The sequence below is a fragment of the Plecotus auritus genome (assembly GCF_963455305.1).
Source record: "Plecotus auritus genome assembly, chromosome: 13".
Taxonomy (NCBI): domain Eukaryota; kingdom Metazoa; phylum Chordata; class Mammalia; order Chiroptera; family Vespertilionidae; genus Plecotus; species Plecotus auritus.
The window spans coordinates 13065503-13093420 of NC_137779.1; the positions used below are offsets into that span (position 1 = coordinate 13065503).

Here is a 27918-nt window from a genome sequence, read left to right on the forward strand (position 1 = left end):
AAGCCCAGCGGGGCCCGGGTACCCGCGGCACTTCCAGGAAGAGGGGCGGGCGCCCGCGGCTTTGCGCTAGGACTGTGGGCGGTGCCGTCGGAGAAGAAGAGTCACATGACTCGCACAGACACCGCCCACCCGTCGTGGGCGGGGTGTCCTGGTGGGCGGGGAGAATGCAAATGAGTAGGAGGCGTCAGCCAATCGCGGCGCGCGCCGAGGGTCCGGGCCGGGGGATCCGGGACGCTGGCTCGGGCAAAGCTTGCGTAGCAGCCGCCCGTGATTTTGCTGGCGGCGCTGGGTGCGTGCGAGCTGCGGCTGCCGCTGCTCCTCGCCCTCCTCAGCGTCCTCGGCGGCCGGTCGCGTCAGGCCAGGCCCGCGCGAAGGACAGGCGGCGGCTGCCGGAGGCGGAGGCGGAGGTGCGGCGGGGAGTGGGGGCCGCTGCCTCCGCTGGCGCCCGGGCCGGCCCGCGCCTTTGCAGCGTGCTCCATGCATCCGGAGGCCGCCCCGCCCCCGAGCAACAACAGTCCCGAGCTTCCCCTCAGCGGCTGCAGCACCACCAGCGGCAGCCACCGGAGCCGCCGCCGAAGCGGGGACGGGGAGCCCCCAGGGTCGCCACCGCCGCCTGCCGTCACCTACCCGGACTGGATCAGCCAGAGTTACTCCGAGGTGATGAGCCTCAACGAGCACTCGATGCAGGCGCTGTCCTGGCGCAAGCTCTACTTGAGTCGCGCCAAGCTCAAAGCCTCCAGCCGGACTTCGGCTCTGCTCTCCGGCTTCGCCATGGTGAGCACGGGCCGCCCTGCCCTGCCCCCTCTCCTGTCCTGGCGGCTCCCGCCCGCAGCCCCTACGGGGCCCACGGGGCAGCGGGCTGGGCGGGCCAGGCGGGCTGAGGGTGAGGGGAAGAGCTGGGAGAAGGCTTTCGTGGACGTGAGGTGAGGTGGCGACAAGTGACACCTGATGTGGGCGATTGGGTGTCCTACAAATGTCCAGAGTTGGGGTGGGGGGCTCAGGTGCCTTCAGATGGGCAAGTTTGATGCAGCAAGGGGGGAGAAAGCTGGATCCTCGAAGTAGGTCTGCAAGAACACCGTCCCACATCCGTTCTGGGGGGAGGAGCGGAAAGGAAGGGCATCAAGGGTCTGATCTCCTTGGGAGCAGGTGTCTGGAGGTGGGGAGAAAGAGATGAACCCTCGAGTTCGTTCTCTCTCTCTCTCTCTCTCTCTCTCTCTCTCTCTCTCTCTCTCGTCATTACACTTGAGGCCAGAGATATTGGCCACGTTCTTTTATCACCTAGTTAGTTAAGGGGATTTCCTGGCACCCTTTCTCCTACCGCATTTGCCTAGACTAGAGCCTCAGCCAGGGGTTTGACAACCACCCGCCACTCTCAGTTTCTTCTCCAGAAACTTGCCACTGAGTCACTGAGTGTGTGGGAGGAGGGCGGGAAATGTTCCCGTGAATGGGCTCTTTCTTGACTTTGGGGGTAGGCATCGTTTTCCTCTCCCAGTGCAGGGCTGCGTTGTAGTGAAAAAGGGGTGGGGTAGGTAAGGCTGCTGGCTGGGCAGAGAAGTGGCCCCTGGAATGCCTTCTGGCCTGGAATCTTGGAGTCTCCCAGGACAGGGTGCTGCCGAACACTTACTTCTTGATTATCTGCCTGCATGCAAGGGGCCTGTCCCCGTCCCCGTCCCCCGTCCCCCCCCCACCCCCCCCCCACATGGCAGGGTCTCTAGCCCAGAGCACTGCTGCTTGTCAGTGAGTGAGCTCAGCCTTTAGCCTGGAGGGAGGGAGTGGCTTCACCCTTTGTGTTTTCTTGGGAAGGGAGTATGTCTGGTACTCTCCCAGTGTTCTGCAAAACAAGTGGGTCAAGACTGTGGAGCCTGAACTTTTAGAAGCTCTGATCAGGACGCAGAGCACAGAGCACAGCCAGCCACAGTGCAAAGGCCGGTGATGAGGGTGGGAATTGCTCTCTGAGCTCTGAGCTCTGCCACTTGCTGCCTGTGTGACCTCAGACATATCCCTCTCTGGGCCTTGATTTCTGAATTGGTGCATGAAGGCGCGACTCAGAAGTTTCTCTGACTTCACTTGATTTTAGCCAAAGGCGAGAAGTGATGTAGTTTCTCTGACTTTAAGAATTAAATTGAAGGAGGGAGGGAGAGAGAGAGAGAGAGAGTGAGAGTAAGGGAGTGGCACTCTATTTTTTAGTTGAGGCTGATGTGATGAAATTCTTTTTTATCAGTGCCAGATTCCAAGAGACTAGTCTCTGCCTTTGCCTGAAGATTGTAAGAAGAGCCGACATTTGCCAAGCACTCACTATGTCCAAGGCATTGTGTGGGGTTCCCTAACTTCTACACTAACTCCTTAACCACCCTTTGAGGTGATTTTGTCATGGGACTTCCCAAAGCCATTCAGCTGGTCTGCTGGCGTGGGATTTGAACCCAGGTTGGCTGGCACCCAGAACTCTCTTGGCACTTTTGTCATTTGTGTGTATGGAGCTCTGATTAATGCCCAGTCAGGTATAGAACCAGACCTCCTAGAGCAGGGGTGGGCAAACTTTTTGACTCGCGGGCCACAATGGGTTCTTAAACTGGACCAGAGGGCCAGAACAAAAGCATGGATGGAGTGTTTGTGTGAACTAATATAAATTCAAAGTAAAGGAGCGGAGTGGAGAGCAAGAGAACCCTCTGCTCTTTCGGCTCCGCGGGCCGGATAGAACAGCCGAACGGGCTGGATCCGGCCCGCGGGCCGTAGTTTGCCCACGGCTGTCCTAGAGAATGAGAAATAGAGCAGAACACTTTTGTTTTTAAAGTTTGTGTGTGTGTGTGTGTGTGTGTGTGTGTGTGTGTGTGTTTACTGATTTGAGAAAGAGAGTGAGAGAGACATCAATTTTGTTGTTCCACTTATTTATGCTTTTGTTGGTTGCTTCTTGTAAGTGACCTGACTGGAGCTTGAACCCGAAATATTGGGATGACGCTCTAACCAACTGAGCTACTCGGCTAGGGCCAGAAAAGGATTTTTTAAAGCAAAATAAAATTTTACAGTTTGGGGGAAGGGAGTGACACCAGTGATTATCAGCTCTTTAAGGTAGTGCTCTGAAGATAGTGGGATTGCTGTTCCCCTTTCACTTGGGGTCATAAATTCACAGTTGCCCAGGCCCCTTTCCCACTCCAGGAAAAGTGAGGATCAATGGGTGAGAACTCTCCTGCCTTCTCTAGTCTTTCTTCCTCTCAAGGAAGCAGGCCTTCTAAACAAATGTCACCTCCCTCTTCCTCTTACTAAAAACAGTGTAGGGGAAGTAGGAGGCAGGGTCAGGCAGTGGCATTGGGTGGGCCTTGGCTCACCCAGACCATCTCTTGGGGATCTTTATTTTCCCTGGTCTGGGAAGCAAAGACTTCCTGGCTCTGTTGGTGGAATCCCCCCAAGTTCTGCCATCAGGAAAGGGCTGAATCCCATGACAGCCTCCATTCTGGGGGAGCAGTGACAAGAGGGTAACTGTGTTTGTCATGTGCCTGGAAATCTATGGCAGAGATGGGATTGGGGTGGCAAGAGGCACTCAGCAGGGCAAGTCTGCCTGCACCCCACCTCCACCACAGACACCCAGCCTTGTGAGTGAGCCTCTGAGGGGAAGGGGTGCCACACAGCCTAACACCATGGAAACAGTGAGTGAGTTTCCTGGACTACTCTCCCTGGTCCTGTGAGTCAGCACTATCAACTGCCTGCCCCCTAGGGCTTCCTTCCTAGAGACCTGGAAAAGTAGAGGAGCTAATGTGACCTTTGATTTCCAGGGATAGAGTTATCAGGGATGCCAGGCTCACCTGGTCTCCAGGTGAGATGGAGGGATTGAGAGACCTCCCTCCTCCCCAATGGGTGGAAGGGCCTGGCCAGGTGTCCTCATGTGCTGGGGAGATAGGCCAGACAGGCCGTGGGACCTCAGACAAGCGGCTTTACTCTTTGGGGCCAGTTTTCTCGTATGTACAGAGGGAGCACATTCCTCTCCCTGGGACTTGCCTGAGGGTTCATTACATGCCAGGTTGAAGAATTTTCAGCATCTGATGATGTGATGTATGTACACCTTAACTGGACCCTCTAGTCTGCAGACAAGAATCCCGCTCCTGATGGCATTTCTAGAAAGAACAGGCCTTGTCTGAGCTCAGCATCCAGACTCTGAATAAGGGGGCCTGGATGTAGCGCATGATCAGCATCCTGCAGGTGCTCTTGAGCCATAGGTACCCACGAGGGCTATGATTCAGGCCATCTGTGCCTCGGTTTATCTCTCAGTGAGAGGCTGCCAGCCTTGGCCTGACTCTGTTACTTAAAGGATTGTGGCGAGCACACGTGGCAATCTTGGTTTTGTGGGGAGGGCAGGCTGTAACGTTAGCCTAAGCAGAAGATAATTGGGAAGGTCAGCCTGCTGCCGTAAACAAAATGCTTTCCACGACCTGGGATCAATTATTTTTGGATTATCTTCCTCCTCAAGTTCTCTGCCCGCCAGCACCCTTTTGTTCCCAGGTTCCAGAATGGGTTCAAAAGTTGCTTGGAATTTCTGTGAAAATGAGTTGGAAGGTAGGGCTCAAATCATAAGACATTGAGCCTCTGCAACATGTTCAGAATCCGGGGGGCATGGAGATGAGTAAGAAATTACTATCACTTCTCATAGTGCTCATTACTAGTAGCGATCATTGCTATTGTTGCTTAGGCTCTTGCAAGAGGCCTGACCTTGTGCTAAGTATTGTGCTTGTACCGGGTCTTGTGTTCTTCACACAACCTAGGGAAGGTTGAATGGCTTGCCTGAGGTTACCTGGCTGATAAGCTGCAGAAGCCTGTATCCGTGGTGTAGTGCCATTGCTATAGGACTCAAAGTAAGAACCAGGCATCTTAGGTTCAAATCCCGGCTCTTCTACTTACGACTGTGAGATCCTGGGGAAGTCACTTAATGTCTCTGGGCCTCAGTTTCCTCATCTGTAAAATGGGGGTAGTGGTAGTACCAACCTCATGGGGGTGGGGGTGAGGATTCATTGAATTAGTACAGACAGTCCCCAACTTAAAGTGGTTTGATTGAACAGATTTTTCGACTTTATGATGGTGCAAAAGTGATATGGATAACAAATTACATGAGGTATTCAACACTTTATTATAAAATAGGCTTTGCATTAGATGATATTGTCCATCCGTAAGGCAGTGTAAGTGTTCTGAGCACGTGTAAGGTAGGCTAGTCTAAGCTATGGTGTTCAGTAGGTTAAGTGTATTAAATGCAGTTTTTGACTTGTGATATTTTCAACTTAAAATTTATTTATTGGGATGTAATCCCATTGTAAGTTGAGCATCTGTATCTGCAAATCACTTACAATATATCTGGCCCGGTTACCCAGGAATCTTGCTCACCCTTATTCTCCTGGTGTTGGGACTGCTTTTATAAGGATAACTGATTTGAAAGAATGTAATTCCAGCTAAACTTTGAGGGTGGTAGAGTTAAGGCTTGGGGAAGAGCACTCTGATCAGACGAAGTGTTACAGGGTCTCAGGGCAAGGCAGAGCTGGAGTTGGTGTGTAGAAAGTAGTAGAAAAAGCCCTAGCCCAGTGGTCGGCAAACTGCGGCTCGCGAGCCACATGCAGCTCTTTGGCCCTTTGAGTGTGGCTCTTCCACAAAATACCACGGCCCAGGCAAGTCTATTTTGAAGAAGTGGCGTTAGAAGAAGTTTAAGTTTAAAAAATTTGGCTCTCAAAAGAAATTTCAGTCGTTGTACTGTTGCTATTTGGCTCTGTTGACTAATGAGTTTGCCGACCACTGCCCTAGCCGGTTTGGTTCCGTGGATAGAGCGTTGGGCCTGTGGACTGAAAGGTCCCAGGTTTGATTCCGGTCAGGGGCACATGCCTGGGTTGTGGGCTCAATCCCCAGTAGGGGGCATGCAAGAGGCAGCCAATCATTGATTCTCTCTCATCATTGATGTTTCTATCTCTCCATCTCTCTCTGAAATCAATAAAAAATATATTTAAGGAAAAAAAAGAAAGAAAGTAGTAGAGAAAGGTGAATCTGGCCACGTAAGATGGTGCAGGGTCTTGCCTGGCTATTTAGAGAGTTTGAACTCTGGTATAGGCAATAGGGAGCCATAGAAGGTTTTGGAGCACAAGAGTTACAGGATGATCTAGAATATTGTTGATGATATTACTGTTTACTGAACACCAGCCATGTGCCTGGACCTTTTTCTTTGGTCTTATTTAATCCTCAGAACAGCTTTAAATCTATGTAGGTAGGAAAACGAAGACTCATAGAGCTTATGATCACCCAGCTAGTAAAATTCAAACCCTGATCTTTCTGTCCAGCTACAGTCTCTCTACATCTCTCTAGCTGGCTGATAACTGGGCCATTGAAGTCTTCCAGATGTCCAGTTCTGCCCTCTGGGCTGTGTATAAATGGAATTTTGCTGAATGCCCCGAGTGGATGATGCTCCCTGCCTAGCTAAGAAGCCTTTTATAAATGTTCACAAGTGCCTGTGGCACATTTCTGGAATTTTCAGTAGTCATCTGTTCTGATCTCTGCTGGTTCCTGGGTCCAGGCCTGGTGAAGGACTCTAGGGTTCCCAAGGGGGGCGCTATGAGAATCAATGCGGAAGTCAGAGGTCTTGGAGAAATAGAACTGAGAAAGTTTAAACAAAAGGCAGCTGTTTTCTCTCTGATGGGACTTTTGCTCTCCAGAAGGGATGTCTCAAGCTGATAGGAACACGGGCTTTTCTTCAGAGGAAAATCTCCTGGGACTATGATTGGACAGCCCTCTTTGGGATCATTGGTTTAAGCCAGGAGTCAGCCAACTTTTTCTATAAAGGGCCAGATAGTAAATGTTTTTTACTTTGCAGGCCATGTCATCTCAGTGGTGCCTACTGAATTCTGCCATTTTAGCTTAGTTGGTATGTAAATGAATGGGTGTGCCTGCCAATAAAACTTTATTTACAAAAATTGTAGTCTGCAGGCCACAGTTTGCCATCTCCTGGTCTCAATTATGGTCTCCAAAGTTTTTAGTTCACACCTTGCTCAAAAATTGTTAGTATTAGCCCAGTGGTCGGCAAACTCATTAGTCAACAGAGCCAAATATCAACAGTACAACAATTGAAATTTCTTTTGAGAGCCAAATTTTTTAAACTTAAACTTCTTCTAATGCCACTTCTTCAAAATAGACTCGCCCAGGCCGTGGTATTTTGTGGAAGAGCCACACTCAAGGGGCCAAAGAGCCACATGTGGCTCGCGAGCCGCAGTTTGCCGACCACTGTACTAGCCCTAGCAGGTTTGGCTCAGTGGATAGAGGGGTTCCAGGTTTGATTCTGGTTAAGGGCACATGCCTGGGTTGGGGGCTCGATCCCTAGTAGGGGGCGTGCAGGAGGCAGCCAATCAATGACTCTCTGTCATCATTGATGTTTCTATCGCTCTCTCCCTCTCTCTTCCTCTGAAATAAATAAATATGTATATTTAAAAAAATTCTTGCCGAAACCGGTTTGGCTCAGTGGATAGAGCGTCGGCCTGCGGACTGAAAGGTCCTGGGTTCGATTCCGGTCAAGGGCATGTGCCTTGGTTGTGGGCACATCCCCGGTGGGAGGTGTGCAGGAGGCAGCTGATCGATGTTTCTCTCTCATCGATGTTTCTAGCTTTCTATCCCTCTCCCTTCCTCTCTGCGAAATATCAATAAAATATATATTTAAAAAAAAAAAAAAAAAAAAAAAGTCTTAAAAAAATTCTTAGTACTAGCCTCAGTATTTGTATGCTTATGTATATACATATATTTATGTGTGTTATACCTTATGTATGATATGCATTCTAATAAAGCATACATAAAAATACAATATTGAAGTGGAAAGGAATGAGCTAAGTAAGAAGTTCATTAGAAGTTCTGAGATGGTCTTCTGGTTTCCAGTCGATTACATAGGCTAGTCTGTCAGACACACTGGGTTAAAATACCTGAAGATCAGGTCTTGCCTCCATTTATTTCTTCCCCATTCTTTTACTGAAGCACTTAAAGGGGCAGGCCCAGTGCTGGGTGCTGGAGGAACAGAGATAAATAGAGTGGAGTGGAGGAAACATGGTAAGTCATTACATCTTCAGAACATGCTCAGTAAAGTGTGGTGATGGAGGCGCATTGATGAAGGATGCTTATCACAGCCTGAAAATACTTATTTGCCCAAATGCTCAGTGCCTGTCTTCCTCCCTGGGGTAGGGAGTTGGCTCTTTGACTTCCTGCTTTCTTTCCAGCAGAGCCATAAGACCTTTCAGGCACATAGAAGGTTCTCAATAAATATTTCCATGAATGAATGAATGAAGGCCCTGTCCTCACCCGGGAGGCCATGGAATAGTGGTGACTTGGAAAGTAAAACCTAAAGAAGTCGGAATTAGCCAGATGAAAGAGAAAGTCTAGGCCTCTTCTCTCCCCCGCATCCCCCAATCCATGGTTTATGGCATAAATTTAGTGAGTTGCAACCAGCATTTTTTTTTTTTAATGGAATGAAATAGAAAGTAGCAGCATGCATCCTGTGTTGTAAGAATAGACCTTGTTGGTGCTTTTAGGGATGTATTGTTTGTTGGAACTTTAGTTTCTGTTATAAATGTGTGTTTCTATTTATAGAAACATTTGGAGTACTGGAGGTGATGGTCAAAAGAGTTTGTAAACTGCTGGACTGGACCTCAGCCCTCTCTTAATAGATGGTTTGCATCTGAGGTGGGACCGGCAGGCTCAGACAGCTCCGAGTGAGCCTGGGTGACTGTGGCTTGGCAGCTCTTGTTCCAGGCTGCAGCCACCCACCCTCCTCAAAGTGAGAGAAGCCCAGGCTTGGGAAAGGAGAGTCCTGTGTCCTGGCTGTGGGCGCTAGGGTTAGCCAGGCATAGGAGGGCTGCCTCGTAGGAGCGCTGCCTCGGAAGGGCCTGGACTTCCAGGCGCCAGGTGGCCAGGGTCTCTATGGAGTCCAGCAGGAGTGAGGAGAGGTGGTTGATATTCAGGCATAGGAGCAGACTCTGGCAAAGCCAACCAGGCCCTACCTTCCAGAATCACATGACTATCTTGGCTCATGCTTGAAAATTGGCATTTCAGTGTCCCAATCCCACATGTGGGGAATCCATGGACCACTGTGAGGTGAGGCTGGCTGTCTCTCACCCTTCCTATCCCTTGGGACCCCTGTGGCCAGGTTCAAACAGGCCCGTGACTGGATGGGAGCTGTTATTTTGGGTTAACTCACCCAGCGCTCCATCTATAATTACCTTGTGAAGCTGCTTGCAATCTGATCTATCGCTCCGGACTCAGCTGGGGCCCTGGGAGTCGCCTGCCAGGTTCATGAGGCCCCTGTGATTTTACGCTCCCTTCACATGAGGAGATTTCCCAAGCGGGAAGCATCCTGGAAAAAATCAGTGGCTTTATTCCTGTGAACAATTTTCATGCCAAATGTTCCTTTATGCAGCCCCATGGCACAGAACTTGATCCCAACAGCCAGTCTGTGTGGTCGAAGTTCCAGGAATTGTAGGGTCCGGCAAGGGTGATGGGGTTTCTTCCGGAGCAGGGCCTCGGGCCCCTTCCTCTTCCTCCGAGGGCCCAGTGTCACAGTCTGAGCCGCCCAGCCTCTCCTTGGCCCAAGAGCTGGGGGAGGGCTAGCCAGTTCTGGTGTCCCCAGGCCAGCTGTGTCTGCATCCAGCCCTGAGGCCTATGGTTGTGACAGATGATCTGCAGAGGGTGGTCTCTGTCCTGCTGGTGTGGCCATTTGTCCAGGTGTGGTTTGGGACACACTTTCTGCTGTGCCCAGAGATTGTAGCTGGGACAAACAAGGCCCAGAATGGAAGTTCAGCTCTCTCCCACCCCAAGGGGTAGAACATCGGCAAGTGGGGTCAGCTGTCTCTAGCCCAGCCGTGGGCAAACTACGACCCGCGGGCCGGCTCCGGCTCGTTCGGCTGTTCTATCCAGCCCGCGGAGCTGAAAGAGCAGAGGGTTCTCTTGCTCTCCCCTCCGCTCCTTTACTTTGAATTTATATTAGTTCACACAAACACTCCATCCATGCTTTTGTTCCGGTCCTCCGGTCCAGATTAAGAACTCATTGTGGCCCTCGAGTCAAAAAGTTTGCCCACCCCTGCTCTAGCCTGAGCTGAGGGCGTCCAGGGGCTATTTCTCTTCCACTTCAAGCCCTGCATTTTTCTTTATAACTGAGATTGATTGAGCACCTCCTGTGGGCTGGCCCTGTGTTAAACACTTATATGTCAAGACCTCATTTAATCCTTAGTCTTAGTCCTTCTGGGCTATTATAACAGAACTAGAGGCCCAGTGCATGAAATTCGTGCACAGGGGTGTGTGTCCCTCAGCTCAACCTGCACCCTCTCCAATCTGGGACCCCCTCGAGGGATGTCCGACCGCCCGTTTAGGCCCGATCCTGGTAGAATCGGGCCTAAACGGGCGGTCGGACATCCCTCTCACAATCCAGGACTGCTGGCTCCCAACTGCTTGCCTGCCTGCCTGCCTTCCTGATTGCCCCTAACCCAGGGGTGGGCAAACTTTTTTTTTTTTTTTTTAATATATTTTATTGATTTTTTACAGAGAGGAAGGGAAAAGGATAGAGAGTTAGAAACATCGATGAGAGAGAAACATCGATCAGCTGCCTCTTGCACACCCCCTACTGGGGATGTGCCCGCAACCAAGGTACATGCCCTTGACCGGAATCGAACCTGGGACCTTTCAGTCCGCAGGCTGACGCTCTATCCACTGAGCCAAACCAGTTTTGGCGGTGGGCAAACTTTTTGACTGCCAGCCTGATTGATACCTAACTGCTCCCCTGCCAGCCTGATTGCCCCTAACTGCCCTCTCCTGCAGGCCTGGTCCCCCCCAACTGCCCTTCCCTGTAGGCCCGGTCGCCCCCAACTTCCCTCCTCTGCCGGCCTGGTCACCCCTAATTGCCCTCCCCTGCAGGCTTGATTGCCCCCAACTGCCCTCCCTTGCAGGCCTGGTCCCTCCAAACTGCCCTCCCCTGCTGGCCATCTTGTGGCGGCCATCTTGTGTCCACATGGAGGCAGCCATCTTGTGTGTTGGAGTGATGGTCAATTTGCATATTACTCTTTTATTAGATAGTATAGAGGCCTGGTGCATGGGTGGGGGGCAGCTGGTTTGCCCTGAAGGGTGTCCCAGATCAGGGTGGGGGTTCCCGTGGGCGGCCTGGGAGAGGGGCCTGTGGTTGTTTTCAGGCCGGCCACGCCCCCCGGCAACCCAAGCGGAGGCCCTGGTATCTGGGATTTATTTATCTTCTATAATTGAATCTTTGTAGCCTTGAGTGGAGCCAAGACTCTTGCTTGCTCCGTGGCTGCCGCCATTTTTGTTGGGATTTATTTATCTTCTATAATTGAGACTTTGTATCCTTGAGTGGAGACCAAGGCTGCGGAAGCTTGGCTTCCTCCATCACCAGGGGCAACTCAAGCCTCCTGTTCTCTCTAGCTCCGTGGCTGCCGCCATTTTTGTTGGGATTTATTTATCTTCTATAATTGAAACTTTGTAGCCTTGAGTGGAGGCCTGAGCTGGCCAGGGTGTGCGGAAAGCTTGGCTTCCTCCATTGCCGAGGGCAACCCAAGCCTCCTGTTCGCTCCATGGCCACAGCCATCTTGGTCAGGTTAATTTGCATACTCCCTCCTGATTGACTGGTGGGCGTGGCTTGTGAGTGTAGCAGAGTGGTGGTTAATTTGTATATTACTCTTTTATTAGATAGGATACCACAGGCTGGGTGGCTTATAAACAACCGACATTTATTTCTCACAGTTCTGAAGTCCAAAATCAAGGCACTTGTAAATTCGATGTTCCTGGTTCATGGACACCATCTTCTCACTGTGTCCTCCATGGTGGAAGGCCAGGGAGTCTCCGAAGCCTCTTTTGTAAGGGCACTAACCCATCATGGGGCTCCACCCTTGTGATCTAATCACGTCCTAAAGGCCCCACCTCCTAACATCATCACATTAGGGGTTTGGGTTGCAACGTATGAATTTAGAGGTGATGATGTAAACATTCAGTCTATAGCAGCCTAACCCTATGAGGGAAATGCTCCTGTTACTCCCTTTCCACAAGGCTTTAATAATGATGTTGCCAATAATCATTGACACCTTATTAAGCTTATTCTATGCCAGGTCTTCTAAGGACAAGTGGAAGAGCCAATTCACTCTTAATGGCTATATACTGAGGGGGATATCAAGTAAGGGAGCATGACCTGTATATACCGCCCCCCCTTTACGCCCACTGTGTCCAGCTCAGGGCCTGATGCACCTCATGGGTCTGGACATTTCCAGAGAGTGAATAAGTAGCCAGTGGACCTGGGGCAGCCAAACAGCAGGCTCTCCTGCTTGTCCCTTCTCTGGTTTCAGATGCCGGGGCAGCAGGCAAAAAGAGGAAGAGGAAGTGCTGGGGGTGGGGAGGTGGCAAGAGGCACCCTCTGCTGGAGGGTGCGTGCCCCCCTTTTCCCATGTGGGCAACCCTGGGGACAGAGGCCATGGGGCCTCCGGAAGTGGCCTTTAATTCGCCGTGCCCTGGTGGCCTGCTCTGATGCCCCATATCCCTCAACCACATGTACTAAAATCTCAGGGTTGACATTAGGCCACCAATGGTCTTTAAAACAACCAAAATCCTAATGGCACTGCTCCAGCTTTATAGGAACTTGAAATATTTTATAAACTCTTGCACTGAGAAGTTCATACAATCGTCCCTTGTGGGAATTACAGAGCGAGGATCTATGAATCCCATTGTCTGAAAAGTCCTATGAATATATAAACCTGGGCCTTCTGAGGAGGGTGTCCACTACTGTCACCAGATTCTTCTTTTTTTTAAATATATTTCTTTATTGATTTCAGAGAGGAGGGGAGAAGGAGAGAGAGATAAAAACATCAATGATGAGAGAGAATCATTGATCGGCTGCCTCCTGCACGCCCCCCACTGGGGATTGAGCCCACAACCCAGGCATGTGCCCTTGGTTGGAATCAAACATGAGACCCTTGAGTCCACAGGCTGACGCTCTATCCACTGAGCCAAGCCGGCCAGGGCTGTCACCAGATTCTTAAAGGCACTGGACCCCAAGTCGCATCTAAATTGTACATCCTCCTAGAGCTGGAGGAGAGAAACCTCAGAGGATTTCGTATAGAGACAGTGGGTTTGGGGGTGACGTTTCTAAACCAAGGCCCAGAAAATTGGAGGAACTTGCCAGAGTCACAGCCTAATAAAAGACAGAGGAGTCAGGGTTCAAAGGCAGTCTGCTTGGCTCCAGAGCCTGTGCTCCTAACCACTGCCCCACTCTGCCTTTCCGGGCCATAGGAAGTGTTTCTAGGAATAAGAAATGAAAGTGAACTAGGCCAGGCATTACAAGCAGGAGGAGAGCTGGTGGGGAAGGAAGGAGCCCACTACCCTCCCCAGGAGTAAGGAAAGGTCAGGGCAGGCTGGTGTGGGGCTGGTGGACACATTTCAGCATCAGACCTCCCACTCTCCGAGCCTGGTACATACGTAGTGGACAATTCATGAAGCGTCACTGTCCTTAATGGTATTGCCATTGGTGCTCACTGCTCCAGGCCCGGCAGGCAGGCCCTGGCAGTGTGCCCAGCACCTGCTGCTCCCGGCTCCGATCTAATGAAATGAGCTGGCTCCTTCACTTGGGGGTGATTTGCAAGGTCCAGGTGAGAAGCAGCAGGTGGCAGACCCAGAACATGCCCCTGGTGACCCCGGATCCATAGGTCTCCAGGAACTGGGGAGTAGCTAGTGCGTCAGCCTTGGAGCCCTGAGCTGGGGCCTGGTGTGTAGATGGCCCCAGGGCTGTCCCACTGCACCCGACTAGAGCCCATCTCTTCTGGGAAGCCTCCTGCGGTTCCTTGTTGGTTGGTGCACTGTATTCTCAGAAAGGGCCTGGGCATGACTGGGAGGGCCTTCATCTCCATCCTCACCCATCTGCTTGAGAATTGGAGTGTGGGGCCAAGAGGGAGGGTGGGGGGTGGTTGCTTTTTCTTTTTAATGCAAACTTTTTATCACAGTAAGATATGCATAAAACCATTTTAACCATTTGTGGTGGTTGGTTTTTAATACCTGGCTGGGTGGAAAGAGCAGTGGTTGCCATTTGGGAGGTGTTTGCTACGTGCTAGGAGCTCTCGTTTAATTGTTAAAAAGAATCCTGTGAATTAATATGATGTTCCTATTGTACAAATGAGAAAGTTGAGGCTCAGAGAGATTCAGGGACTTTTCCAAGAGCATGTAGCTATTGGTAGATTCAAATCCTGGCGGCCTGGGCTCCAAGCCTGCTTTCTTTTTCTTCCTTTTTTTCTTATTTTAAAAATGTATTTTATTAATTTTTTACAGAGAGGAAGGGAGAGGGAGAGAGAGTTAGAAATATGAATAAGAGAGAAACATCAATCAGCTGCCTCCTGCACACCCCCCACTGGGGATGTGCCCGCAACCAAGGTACATGTTCTTGACCGGAATCGAACCTGGGACCCTTGAGTTCGCAGGCCGACCCTTGATCCACTGAGCCAAACTGGCCAGGGCATAAGCCTGCTTTCTTTACCTGTACTTTCTGCAGCTTCCCAACCCCACGTGGGTGGGTCTTATGATCTCCATTATACAAATGTGGAAACGGAGGCTCAGAGAGGCCAAGTGACTTTCCCAGGCTCGCAGGGTTTGACAAGAGGAAAGCCTCTGTGGGCCGTGACTGTCCTGGTGCTCAGCCTGCCTCTCCCCTATCCTCAGGTGGCGATGGTGGAGGTGCAGCTGGATGCTGATCATGACTACCCGCCGGGACTGCTCATCGCCTTCAGTGCCTGCACAACGGTGCTAGTGGCCGTGCACCTGTTTGCACTAATGATCAGCACCTGCATCCTGCCCAACATCGAGGCAGTGAGCAATGTGCACAACCTCAACTCAGTCAAGGAGTCACCCCACGAGCGCATGCATCGCCATATTGAGCTGGCCTGGGCCTTCTCCACTGTCATCGGCACACTGCTCTTCCTGGCTGAGGTTGTGCTGCTCTGCTGGGTCAAGTTCTTGCCCCTCAAGAGGCAGCCAGGCCAGCCACGGCCCACTAGTAAGCCCCCAGCCCCCGGCTCGGTCTCCAATGACAGCAGTGGTGGCACTGGCGGCATCACCCCAGGCCAGGCCGCCGCCATCGCCTCAACCACCATCATGGTCCCCTTTGGCCTAGTCTTCATTGTTTTTGCTGTCCACTTCTACCGCTCACTGGTCAGCCATAAGACGGACCGACAGTTCCAGGAGCTCAACGAGCTGGCTGAGTTCGCCCGCTTGCAGGACCAGCTGGACCACAGAGGAGACCACCCCCTGACACCAGGCAGCCACTATGCCTAAGCCCTCCCGGGCCTGGGCACTTCCTAGCTTTGGCCTTATGCCCTTCCCCATGACCTTGTCCTGCCCCAGCCTCAAGGACAGCCTGCATAGGGTGCGGGCTTTCGTCAGGGGACAGAAGTGGAGGGAAGAAGCTCTTTTTAAAGAGAAATTACTGCACTTTGAAACTTTCCTCTAGGAGAATAAGCACTTCCTGTTCTTCCAGCTCCAGGTTCACCTCCTGTTAGGAGGCCACCAATGGGAGCCAGAGCCAGGACAAATGCTCCCTTTGTCCCTCCTCCCCGCCCATGCCAGTGCCATCTGGATGCTTCCTGTCCTTTCTGTCGTGACCTCCCCCTCCCTGTTCAGCGTCGAGTGTGTGCGCGTGTGTGTGAACACATAAATATACTCATAAGGGATGCTTCTTGTGTCTGTATTTGTTGGGTCTGGGCTGCCTGGTATCATTTCTCCTGGTGCCCCAATCAGGTGAGCCTCTAAACAGATTGTTTTTTCAACATTTGGAGAAATTTTAAACCTGCAAAAAAGTTGAATGAACAGTAACTGAAATATATATGCAGTCAGTTCTTGTTATTCGCAGTAGTTCTGTTCTATAAAATCACTGTGAACGCTGAATGAGTGGGTACTGAACCACCGCTTCTCTGGGAAATATGGGCTTAGGTTCCTGCGAGCCTCTGGTCACAATATTTTTTGTCAACTGATTTTATGTATGTTTCTATCTAAAGACATCTTACTGAATATATATTGTTGACTTATTGATATTGAATTCAGGCCAACAGAAGCATCACTCGTGCATGAATGAAGCTTACACCTGACACAGGTAGGTAAGGCACGTCACAGCCTTCCTGCACTCGGGTACGCTACGCTTGAGAACCATTTTAAATGGTGAAATCAACAAAAAGCACACAACTTGAAAAACATGGCACTAAATAGACCATGAGAGTTGAAATAAGGCAGAGGGTTTCCTTATTCCACCTCAGCAAGTAGGCAGACTCACAAATACAGAAACCGTGAATGGTGAGAATCACTGTTTTTTTGCCCTTGAGCCATATGTGTTGATTGCAGATATGGTGACCCTTCATGCTTAAATACTACCTCCTAAAACCAAGGACATTCTGCTACATGACCACAATTCAGGAAATCTAATGTAACATTTGTGTTCACTTTCCCACTTGTCTCAACCATGTCCTTTCTAGCAGTGGTTTTTACATCCAGGATCAGGGTGTTACATTTAGTTGGAACAGCCTCTCTTTATCCTTGTGGCATTGACATTTTTGAAACGACCAGATCTGTTGTTCATAGAATGTTGCCTCAGTCTGGTTTTTCTGGTATTTTGTCATTTTTACAATCAGGTTGTGCATTTTGGCAGGAGTATTTGTCTCCATTTTGCAGATGACAGAATTGATGCCCAAAGAGGTTAAGTAATTGGTCAGAATGCAAACCTGGAAAGTCTTGGGCATTCCCATGGGTGGATTCTGACTTTGCTTAAGAAGTGAGAAGATCCAGCAGTAGCACTGGGCCCACCTTTTTGTAGAACAACGACGAGCAGAAGTGAGTTGTAGCCATCCTCTTCCTCAGGACATACGTTTGCCACAGTCCCCACTGCTCCCTCTTTTCTCACACCAGGCCAGCTTCATCTATGCTGCTTGCCTGGCCTCCATGGGTCTTTGCATTTGAGAGCTCTGTCTGTCTCAGTAAGTGGTTTTATAAATACAAAGAGCTCTGACTAACGTCAAAGTTGGCTGGGGGAAAGTGTGGCCCTAGTTCTTGTCCTGTGCAGACTTGAACTTGGCCAACAGCAGCTTTGTGGGCTGAATGGGGAAGGAGGCCGTCCTTTTTCCTGTGGCAGTTTCTTGCCTTCTTCCTGCAGCACGTGCACCAGGACCCACCCTGGTTGGCCTGAACCCAGTAGGATGATTAGGATAGGGCAGGGGCCACTGTTTGAAACCTTCCACTGCTCCCCAGAGAAGACGAAGGCACCTTCCATGCATCTTCCTAAGAGATCCACCTCCCTGCTTCTGCAGAGACCTGGGATCCTGCTGGAATAATTTCTATGACTGTAGTTTTAAGTGTTTTTTTCCTAAACTTGCCTAAACTCAAGAATCACCAGATTGGCTTGTAAAATGCAGATACCCAAGCCCATCCCTAGGTGTGTCTGATACTGTATTTTTAACTCCAGGTACTTTTAAATCCAGGCAATTTATGGAAATGCTAGTAGTTAGGAACACAGTCTCTTTAATTTCAATTTTATTCATATTTTGAATAGATAATACATTCACATGATTCCAGATACACAGTGAAATGTTTCCCTTCCCTGTTCCCAGGTTCCCAAGTCTCCCCAGAGATAATGACTTAAAAATATACACACACACACTAGAGGCCCAGTACACAAAATTCATGCACGGGGGTGGGGGGGGGTGCGGGCGGGTGTCCTTCAGCCCAGCCTGTGCCTTCTCACAGTCCGGGACCCCTTGCTCCTTTCCGCCCACCGGCTCGCTGCTGCGGAGGCGGGACAGGCTCCGGCCACTGCATTTGCCAGCCATGAGCCTGGCTTCTGGCTGAGCTGCGCTCCCCTTGTGGGAGCGCACTGACCACCAGGGGGCAGCTCCTGCATTGAGCGTCTGCCTCTTGGTGGTCAGTGCACATCATAGTGACTGGTCGTTCTGCTATTCAGTCCATTTGCATATTAGGGTTTTATTATATAGGATTTTTTAAAATTGATTTTAGAGAGAGAACAAGGAAGAGGGGGAGAGAGAAACATCGATGTAAGAGAGAAACATTGATTGGTTACCTCCCTACACACCTTGACTGGGAATTCAATAGTTGATCTTTTGGTACATGGCAGGACACTCAACTGACTGAGCCACACCAGCCAGGGGGGCGAAACAACCATTGTTGCCAATTCACTTTATTTCCCATGTAGAGAGAGTTATACATAAACCAGCATACACTTCTGCTTTTTCTGAAAAAATGGTAGCCTGCACACACTACCACTGTTCTGTACCTTAAGAGCGGATAGGCCTCTGTTTAAGTACAATCAACTTACAACGTGGTGACTTGGAAACCTCCCTGGACCTCAGTTTCAACTCTAAAATGGCACTAATTGCCCTAGCTGGTTTGGCTCAGTGGATAGAGTGTCAGCCTGTGGACCAAAGGGTCCCAGGCCTGAATCCAATCAAGAGCACGTACCTTGGTTACAGGTTCCTCCCCAGCCCAGGACCTGGTCAGGGCTCGTGCAGGAGGCAACGAATCAATGTGTTTCTTTCACATCCATGTTTCTCTCTGGCTTTCCCTCTCTTCCACTCTCCCTGAAAATCAATGGGAAAATATCCTCAGGTGAGGATTAACAACAACAAAAATGGCACTAATAATAGCAGGACACCTCATAGGTTGATGAGGGGTCATGGAAGAGGACACAGGTAAAGCTGTCAGCATAGGACCTGGCACCCAAGTGGGCGCTTTATCTGTTAATTCTGTGCCCCGAGGCTGCCAGGCTCAGCTTCCTGGTGTCAGAGGTACCATGCCTTGGGTCAGGCCGCCCTGTTTATGATATGGAGGCAGAGAGAACCTAGACAGTGTCAGTGAACATTTATTGAGCCTTTACTATGTGCCAGGTGCTTGGTGAGACCTTTACAAACATGGTATTTCAGGGCTACACGGTTGAGGATGGGCTGAATCATTCTTTTGTAGAGTTTACACTACAGCATGTTTAGCAGGATCCCCAGTCTCTACCCATTAAGTGCTAGTAGCATTCTTGCCAGTTCTCACAACCAAAAATGTTTCCGAACGTGCCAAATGTCCCCGGGGAAGGAGATGGGCTCCCTTATTTGATCCTCACAGTAACCACAACAGCCCTGGGTGGTAAGTACCGTTATTTCCCATGGTAGAGAAGAGGAAACCTAGAGAACAGAGAGGTTGGGTGATGTACCCAAGAACCCACAGCTAATAAATCACGCTGGATTCACACCCAGGCAATCTGACTGCAGAGCTCATGTTCCTACTCATTATGTAAGAGTCTCTTATCGCGCAGGAATGTTGTCTAGATTAGTGATGCAAAGCCCTTCCCAGATATCTGCTTCACAATTAACCTCAATACATGTTATTCATTATGGTTACATCTGTTAGCAAATCCTCACAATACCCCTGTGAGATCTCTTTAAGTCCCATTTTATAGCTGAAGCCTGGAGGTCCCTGGCTAAGGGTCACAAATCCAGTAAGTCAGGAATTCTTGGCCCCTGCTGGACATTGAAGTCACCTGGGGAAGCTTTTGAAGGCCCAGGCCTCACCCCAGACAGATGAGAAACTGTGCGTGGATTGTGGGCATCTGTAGCTTTTAAAGCTCCCACAGGATTCCCAAGTCCAGAGCCCCTGTGTTAGGCCAAGAAGCTGGGTCAGGTTTAACCCCAAATCTTGGTGACCAATGTGAACAGATGCAGGCTTTCTCCTCTCTGGAGCATCTCAGAGCTCAGAGACTGGGACAACACCTCTTCTCTCTCCCTTCTAGGGTCAACCCATGCAGGCCAGAGCCCTCTTCTCTACCTGAAATCCCTCCTGTGGCTCTCCTGGCCCCCAAACCTCACATCACAGGCCCAGGCGAATGCCACCAGGTTCTCCTTTATTCTCATGCACTCAGGGATAGGGGCCTAGAGTAAAAGCTGTAACAAGAGGGCCCCCAAGGCCAACTGGGGAGAGAAGCACTGGCCCCTATTGACAAAGAATGATCCAGTGCTGGGAGAATCAGGTGCTCTCTGAGGATGCCAAGGGTGTGCCCGGAGTCACCACTCACTCCTCCAGTGGGAGCTGCACCGGTTTGAGCAGTTGGATGATGCGGACTTGACTTTCTCCTGAAGCTCTGGTAGTCCCTGCAGGGGCAAAGAAGGTGGTGGGAGCTGGAGTTTGAAAGACACTGTACCAGTGCCCTCTCCTCAAACCTAATACCCACAGCAGGAGGGGCAAGGACTGGATGAACCCACTGGACAAGTGGAGGCCTGGGGCAAAAAAGTCCTCCAAGCAGCGTTCCTCCCAGTAAGCCTAGGGAGGATTTGGGCAGGATTGGAATGGACTGGTCTTCAATGAAATGGGTTTTGAAGGGGAGGAACCCCTCCCCCAAAAGAGACTCCAGTCGCTGCCTCACCCACATAGAGGGTGACAGGTGTGCCCAGCCTCTCACCTGGCATCGATCTCCTTGTTTTTCCTCTTCTTTTTTTAAAAAAAGATGTTTTTATTGATTTCAGAAAGAGGAAGGGAGAGGGAGAGAAACATTAATGATGAGAATCATTGACCAGCTGCCTCCTGCACGCCCCCTCCTGGGGATCAACCCTGCAACCCGGGCATTTGCTTGGACTGGGGAATCTAACCGTGACTTCCTGGTTCCTGGGTCACTGGGCTCCTCTTTCTTCTTGAACATGGCCAAGGCTTCCTCCAGCACACCATCGGGATCTACAATTTTGACCTGGGGGGAAACAGCAGGGATGGGTTTGAGGAGCATAGAAGTCCCAGGGTGCCAGTTTTATGAGGTGCTGCCTGCTTTTGGGGGTGCTGTCTGCCTTATGAGGTGCTACCTGCCTCCCTGCAGATACCCAGACTGAAAACAAAACCTTGTCTGTTCCCTGGTTGGACTGGGCTGGATCAGGCCAGGTTGGGTGTGGTTGTGGGGGTGGTGCTGTTTTCTGTCTCTGTCTGGGTGTGGTCACAGGGCCCTGATGAGAGCTGCCCACCTGAGGAATGGGGAACTGGGTAGGCTCAGGAGCCTCATCTCGGCCAAAGTCAATCATTGTGCCACACTTGGCTATGTTGTCCACCCAGAAGCCTTCAAATAGCTGACCGTGGTCCAGGTGGAAGAAACGCCCCGGCCCGTTCTTCAAGCCTCCCTGCCAGTATCCCTCATAGCGGTTCCCATTCTCTGGAAGAAAGGGCAGGGAGGTGTGGGTGCTGGGCAGAGCATGTCTGGCTGGCCTTCTGCCACTCCAGGCTAGGCACCAGGCCCACCAGGAAGCCAGAACAAAACTAAGTTGATTATAGTGAGCTGGGCTGGTAAATGGGGTGGGGTCTGGGACAACTGACCTATAAACATCAGAGCCCTGGGGTGTCAGTGACTTCCCGAATCAGACCTGTTTCACATCTTGCCTCCACTACTTACTTGAACAAGCCACATGGTTTCCTACTTGTAAAAAAAAATATTGCTATAATGTGAATCGGTAATGTTTTTTCAGCACTTAACTCTGTACCTGGTTCCTTGCCTGTTTCTGATGTCACTCCTCACAAACAATTCTATGAAGGATGAAGGACTCCATTTTACAGATGGAGCTTGCAAAACTCAAGGAGTTTGATTGACTTGCTCAAGGTCACAGAGCTAGGAAGTGACAGAGGCAAGATTTAAAACCAAGGCCTGTTCATCCCAGGAGTCCATGTTCTTCATTGGAAGTCAATTCAATTTCTCATCTGATGGTGGTGAATTTAAGGAGAATTCCTTAGCACTTTTTGATGTCACCACTGCATGACCTTGATCAAGTAACTTAACCTCTCTGTTCCTCCTTTTATTTGTAGAGTCAGGATAAGAGTACCTGTTATTATAGAATTGTGGTGAAGATTAAATTATTTCAGTACTGTACAAGTGTAGCTATGATTGTTATGACCATAAGAAAAGGGCTTAATTGCTCATATTTATTGTTAGGCTGTCCTTTTAGAGTATTAAGCTCCCTGAGGGCAGGGATCTGGTCCTTAACCCACACTGGAGTGGCGCTTTGGGGCTTTGCAGGGGCGTGGCCTGATGGGATCTGGGTTACAAGGGACCCAGAGGAATGCGGCCCTGAGGGCACGGGCGGGGCCTGGACCAGATCGGGGCGTGGTCATGTGGGCGTGACCAGCGGGGCGGGGCGGGGCACTCACTCAGGCGCAGCATGCCCTCCCCGTCCGGCTTGTCGTTCCACCATTGGCCCTCGTAGATGTCACCATTGCTGTAGTACATGCGGCCCCACCCGCTGCGCTGGTCGCTACACCACTCGCCTTCGTAATACTCTTTGGGTCCGAAAAACTGGATCCCATAGCCCTGAAAGCACGAAGGTGTCCCTGTTCACGACGCCCCCCACCATCCTCCCTGGCACCCAAACCACGCACCTGGGCTTCTTCCTCCCTTGCTCTCTGAGCCCTACATCCTGTATTGAAAAACTCTCCAGGCTGTCCATGTCCCTCTGTCCCTCTGCTACCGCCTTTATGCAGCCCACGGTCCTTTCTCACCTCCTCACTCTCCCCTTCCTCCACTCTCCCATTCTCCCTGCCCTCGTGCATCCAACTTACAGCAACTAGAAGGATCTTTAGATCTCCCATCTGATTATCTTGGCCCCAACTCTGACTTGATCCTATTAAAAGTCACAGATGCCTCTGAACATCAGATCAAAGCTATGGATTTTCCTCCCAGGTAAAATGAATATCAACACCATACTTAGCATTTAATCACAGAATCGTGGACTTCCTGCAGATCATATCTAAGGAGGCTGGGTTAAGCCTCCCTCCAAATCCTGATCAAGGCCCACTCCTCCCTCCCTCCTCTTACTCCCACCCCTGTGGGCACACACACCTTGCTGACATATCCTTCCTTTCCTTACTTCTGCCTCCTTTGCTACTTCTCCTTCTCCTTTATTTCTCCCTGGTTAACTCTTTGCTTTTGTGTGTGTGTGTGTGTGTGTGTGTGTGTGTGTGTGTCAGCTTCTACAGGAAGCCTCTGGTGAATGCTCCATGATGTTCCTCTGGACTCCTTGTGCAAAGCTCTATCCTAACACTTCTCTCATCACTGGCCAATAAACCATTTGAAAGCAGAGATCATGAAATCCTGGGATCCACCACTTGCCAGCAGTGTGACCCTGAGCAAGGCACTTCACCTCTGAGCTTGTTTCCTTATCAGGAAAATGGGGATGATGATGATGATGATGATGATGATGATGATGATGATGATGTGAGAGTTAGCTCAAGTACCATATCATTTTCCAGGATTGCAATAGCAGTTGTTCAATAGCAATAATATATTTTTATCTGTTTCCATGGCCTATGGTGAGGATATTGATGTTTATGGGTGAGAACATGCCTCTGGCTGGCTTCTACCCCTGGGAAGTGGGACCTTCCTCTCTTGTCAGATGACTAAGGGTGTGACCTAAGCTTTCTTGCTCCCACTCTTCCTACCCTCTTCTTATCCTGGCCCAACAGAAGGGGGATTCTGAGAAAGGGCCGTCCAGAGAAAAGAAAGCCAGGAAATGAGTGGGGGAGAAGGAGGAGGAGACTTCTCCCCCACGCACCAGCCCATAGCCTGGCTGGCTTCTTGTAGCCACAGGATTTCACAGGCTCCTCCCAGGGTCTCTCCTCTGCCTTCCTGTTTCCTGGGTTTTGTTCTGAGAAGCCTTAAGGATTCCCCACCCCTTCCTTCTCCCCACACAGTACCCCTTTTCCTCCTCAAATCCATCCGCTCCCTTTTCTCCCAGGCCTCTCTGGCTCCTCCCCCTACACACACACACACACACACACACACACACACACACACACACACTCACACACAGCAGGCATTCAGCCTGGCCCACATCCCAGGGCATGATGGGAACCACTCACCGATTTCTTATCGCCTTTCCACCAGCCCGAATATACTCTCCTGTACTTTCCTTTCTCTTGGTCAGGAAGGCTGAGGGTGCCATAGCCATCTCGCTTCCCAAACTTCCAGTCCCCCTCATAGATGGCCCCTTTCTTCTTCCAGATCTGTGTTCCTTTTCCTGATGACATACAGATGGGCCAACACTGCAGACATGGCCATCAAGGGGCTGGAGGGCAGTTGCTGGGTCTGCCTGGCCTCAGGGGCCCCTAGACTTGGTGATTCTGGGGGACTGGGACAGGGTCTGTGCCTCCTCTCTAGACCACCAGCGCCCAGGAAAACCCCCAGAAAGTTCCATTTCTACAAACGTTGGTTCTCCAGCCCTTTGCCTTGAAGCCAGATTGACATAGCAAACCCCAGGTAACAACTGGCCCCTCCAGGATTTCAGTCTCATCTCTTTAATAATACAGAATAGATGAGCCAGCTGGCCAGGGTTTTGTGAACAAAAAGGGGCTACCTTGGCAAGCCTGGCAAACTCCATAGCTAGAAGTGACCTCAAGGGATGTTTCAATCATTAAAAAAAAAAAAAAATCATAACTGAGTAAGTTATGTTGGGAAGTCACGTCTGAAGGTCTATGTGACAGATAATTCTCTACCTTGAACAAGCCCTGTCCATTGTTTTTGTGCATCTAGAAAAGCATATTTAAAATATCAAAATGGCCCTAACCGGTTTGGCTCAGTGGATAGAGAGTCGGCCTGCGGACTCAAGGGTCCCAGGTTCAATTCCGGTCAAGGGCATGTACCTTGGTTGTGGGCACATCCCTAGTAGGGAGTTTGCAGGAGGCAGCTGATCGATGTTTCTAACTCTCTATCCCTCTCCCTTCCTCTCTGTAAAAAAAATCAATAAAATATTTTAAAAAAATAAAATAAAATATCAAAATGATCTTCAGAACCCGGTATGGGGCAAGACGACTCCAACATTCTTCATTATTATCTTTGCCCACCTCTGTAAACTATGTATGTGAAATATTAACTCTCCTGTAACCACCAATGTAAAAAAAAAAAAAAGTATGTATTTCTCTATTTTACTTTTTATCCAGTTCTAGAGATTTCCCTGCTTTGCTTTCTCCTTAATCTGCCACCCGTGGATTTCATGTGCCCACCTTATGTCTTCTCCTTTGATTCTAACATATAAAATAAGCTGCAAAACTGCCATTCTCAGGAGCATTATTTCAATTCCTTGAGATTTTGCTTCTGGGATTAACCTCAAAACCCTTGTCTCAAAATAAACGTTAAAAACCTTTCTTTAGGTTTGGGATTTTTTTTAAAGTATGTTTTTATTGGTTTTAGAGAGAAAGGGAGAGGGAGAAAGAAATAGAAACATCGATGAGAAAGATCAATTGGCTGCCTCCTGCACTCCCTTTTCTGGGGACTGAGCCCAAAACCCTGGCCATGTGCCTTGACTGGGATGGAGTCTGCAACCTCCTGGTGCATGGTCTATGCCTAACCACTGAACCACACTGGCTGGACAGATTTGGGATTTTTTTCATGGACTGTTTCTGGAAAATGTTCTGCATATTTCACTAGTTCTCCTGAACACACGTAGAGACTCATCTACTACTCCAACCCCTTCTGTGTCCTCCACTCCCACCTTTCAGACTGCCCTCCAACTGCTATGGCCTCCATAATGTCCTTGGGACCCATCAGTTATACTTCTGTCTCAAGACCTTTGCACCTGCTTGTTCCCTGGCCTGGAATGCTCTTCCCCAAATATTCACTCACTCCCTACCTCCTGCAAGTCTGCTCAAATCTCATTTTCTCAATGAGGACTACCCTGACTATCCCATTTAAAATTACAAGCCTCACCTGGCCAGTGTGGCTCAGTAGTTGAGCATCGACCCATGAACCAAGAGGTCACGGTTCCAGTCCCAGTCAAGGAACATGCCCAGTTATGGGTTCGATCCCCAGTAGGGGGCATGCAGGAGGCAGCCGATGGATGATGTTTCTCATCCATATTTCTATCTCTATATCCCTCTCTCTTCCTATCTCTGTAAAAATCAATAAAAACTTATTTTAAAAAATAAAATTATAAGCCTCTTCATACACTCTCTCCCTTTTGCACAGACCCTGGGCTACATACTTGATAGATGTTATCTCTTATTTTCACACATAAGCTTTATTCCCATTTTACAGATGGGGGAACTGAGGCCCAGAATGGCATGGTGGTCACTCAAGGTCATAGTTGGTGGAACTAAGATTCTCACCCAGGTTAATGGACTCCACCTCATTCAATGTAGGTAAGCGGGAGAGAAGAAGGGTTAAGAATCTGGAATTGCGAGACTGGAATGAAAGTCATGCCACTTTTTAAAATGAAAACTTTTTTTTTTTTACCTTCAGGTCTTCATTTGTATCACAGGACTCCTGTGCCCCCCTGCTGGTTAGACCCAGAGCCCAATGCAGTTAAAGCCTGAGCCCCAGCTACTTGAGGGAAGGGAGGGGTCCTCCTTTACCACCTGTTGCTCAGAATCCACATCAGGGCTGAGTTTGAAGACCAGCATCCCAATTGTAAGCTGATTTCTGGCCTCTGCCTTTTCCTCCTGCTAGCCAGCCGAAGGCTTAGCCCAGGTCTCCTCGGAGGGTGGGACAGAGCTGGTGTCTCCTGAGCCCCAGCTGTGCCTGGGGCTGGTGTCTCAAGACTGCTTTGGGCCCTGCTGGTGCCTGAGACTTTCTCGCAGCTAAAGTCAGGGCTGAGTTCCTTTCCATGTGGAGGTCCCTGGCTGGTCCAGGTCAGTATTCGCCCCTTGGAGGAGCCTCAGGGACATATCTTATGTCCCCCATGAGTTCTGTACCCCGTTTCCTTGGCTCAGACCCCACCTGAGCCCCTGAAGGTCCCCTACTCACCATGTTTCATGTTGTCCTTCCACTCGCCCACGTAGCGGTCACCATTGACAGCGTACACCTGGTGTCTCAGTCCATTCTTCTGGGCCTTTTGGTCCCATTCCTTCCACAGGGACTGTGACTTGGGTGGGCACTTGGAGATAGGCATGTTGGCTGCTTCCGCGGGGCCAGAGGGTGCTGGCAAAGGGTTAGGGACATCAGGGGCTCAGTGTGCCTCGAGCTATGCCAGGGTTCTGGGGCTTCCCAGGGAGGCACTGTCTGAGCTCAAGTGGGGTGAATCATGTGTGTTCTGAGTCCCTGGGGCAGATGAGTTGCCCTTGGAGGGGATTCTTTTGTGCTGGTCTGACCCTCAGGTGTCTCCTCCCTTGCTTCTCCAGGGGGCCCCTGGGGGGAGGGGAAGGGGTCTGATGGCACAATTACTTGGGAATCCAGGGAAACCAGTAGAGCAGTTGCGTTTGTGATGACATCGGAAAGAAGCTGTCCAAGGGCCGGAGGTGATGGTCACATATTTGATAACCAGTATGACCAATCCAGAGTGGATGCTGGTCCTTACGGCTAGAAGTTGGCCTAGGAGGGCTAGGGGACCGTTCAGAGACACCGCCCGGTCCCACCTGCGTCCTCTCACCGGCGCTCACCTGCCTGGCGGAGCCTGGATCCGGAGTCCCTGGGCGGGATGAGGTGTCACAGCCTCCGCCTCAATCGCAGCCGGCAGAGCGCGCTCCGGTGTCCCAGGCCCGGCCGGGGTCGCTATGGCAACGTAGGGCTACAGCACAGCCTGCTGGCAGTGCCCGCCCCTTCCTGCTGGGCCGCGCGAGGGCGGGGACGGTTCAGGTCCTCCGCGGCTGGGGAGGGAAGTCTTCGGGCCTGTGGAGGTCGAGTGCCGGCAGGTGCACCCGCCTGGCGGCCAAAGGTGTGCAGGGGCGGGAGGAGGGAGTGTCACGGTGCGCCCCGGCAGGTTACTACCCTTTCCATGCCTGCCCCTCTCCTGCCTGGGGTTCCCAGAGCAAATACAAGGCCGGAAACAGGGAGGAAAGGGTTAAAGGCGGTTCTGCCAAGATATAGTGGCAAAATTACAAAGGGAAAACCAAGGCCACACGGGTTCTTAGTTTTGTGGGGGTTTGCTAGCCGCCTCTGAGAATCCGACGGAGGTT

At 50.5% G+C, this 27918-nt stretch overlaps 2 protein-coding genes across 4 annotated transcripts; one reads left to right on the forward strand and one right to left on the reverse strand.

The window, feature by feature from the left end:
• Positions 1 to 229: 229 nt before the first annotated feature.
• On the forward strand, positions 230 to 16033 carry LOC308238557 (calcium release-activated calcium channel protein 1). The gene is made up of 2 exons (XM_080650668.1): positions 230 to 774; positions 14692 to 16033. The coding sequence occupies exons 1-2, from the start codon at positions 478 to 480 to the stop codon at positions 15301 to 15303; spliced, it is 909 nt and encodes a 302-aa protein (XP_080506794.1). The 5' UTR covers positions 230 to 477; the 3' UTR covers positions 15304 to 16033.
• A 3753-nt stretch (positions 16034 to 19786) lies between these two features.
• MORN3 (MORN repeat containing 3) lies at positions 19787 to 27553 on the reverse strand. 3 transcript variants are annotated; one of them, XM_080650667.1, is made up of 8 exons: positions 27403 to 27553; positions 26771 to 26944; positions 23893 to 24050; positions 22186 to 22345; positions 21015 to 21199; positions 20655 to 20749; positions 20468 to 20496; positions 19892 to 20159 (listed from the first exon to the last, which is right to left on the reverse strand). In XM_080650667.1, the coding sequence occupies exons 2-8, from the start codon at positions 26913 to 26915 to the stop codon at positions 20080 to 20082; spliced, it is 852 nt and encodes a 283-aa protein (XP_080506793.1). In that variant the 5' UTR covers positions 26916 to 26944; positions 27403 to 27553; the 3' UTR covers positions 19892 to 20079. The 3 variants fall into 3 exon arrangements, with proteins under 3 accessions (XP_080506791.1, XP_080506792.1, XP_080506793.1); XM_080650665.1 differs by lacking the exon at positions 20468 to 20496 and having other exon boundaries at positions 19787 to 20159; XM_080650666.1 differs by lacking the exons at positions 20468 to 20496; positions 27403 to 27553 and adding an exon at positions 27188 to 27291 and having other exon boundaries at positions 19787 to 20159.
• Positions 27554 to 27918: the final 365 nt, after the last annotated feature.

What these genes read in the sequence shown, in the direction of transcription:
- LOC308238557 (XM_080650668.1), top strand. Translation starts at nt 478, where the DNA reads ATGCATCCGGAGGCCGCCCCGCCCCCGAGCAACAACAGTCCCGAGCTT. An exon ending in TGCTCTCCGGCTTCGCCATG is followed by an intron (nt 775 to 14,691) that starts GTGAGCACGGGC and finishes CCCTATCCTCAG; the next exon opens with GTGGCGATGGTGGAGGTGCA.
- MORN3 (XM_080650665.1), bottom strand. Translation starts at nt 26,915, where the DNA reads ATGCCTATCTCCAAGTGCCCACCCAAGTCACAGTCCCTGTGGAAGGAA. An exon ending in CCCAGTTCCCCATTCCTCAG is followed by an intron (nt 20,750 to 21,014) that starts GTGGGCAGCTCT and finishes GTTTCCCCCCAG; the next exon opens with GTCAAAATTGTAGATCCCGA. An exon ending in CCAGGAACCAGGAAGTCACG is followed by an intron (nt 20,160 to 20,654) that starts GTTAGATTCCCC and finishes TTGCCCCTGCAG; the next exon opens with GGACTACCAGAGCTTCAGGA.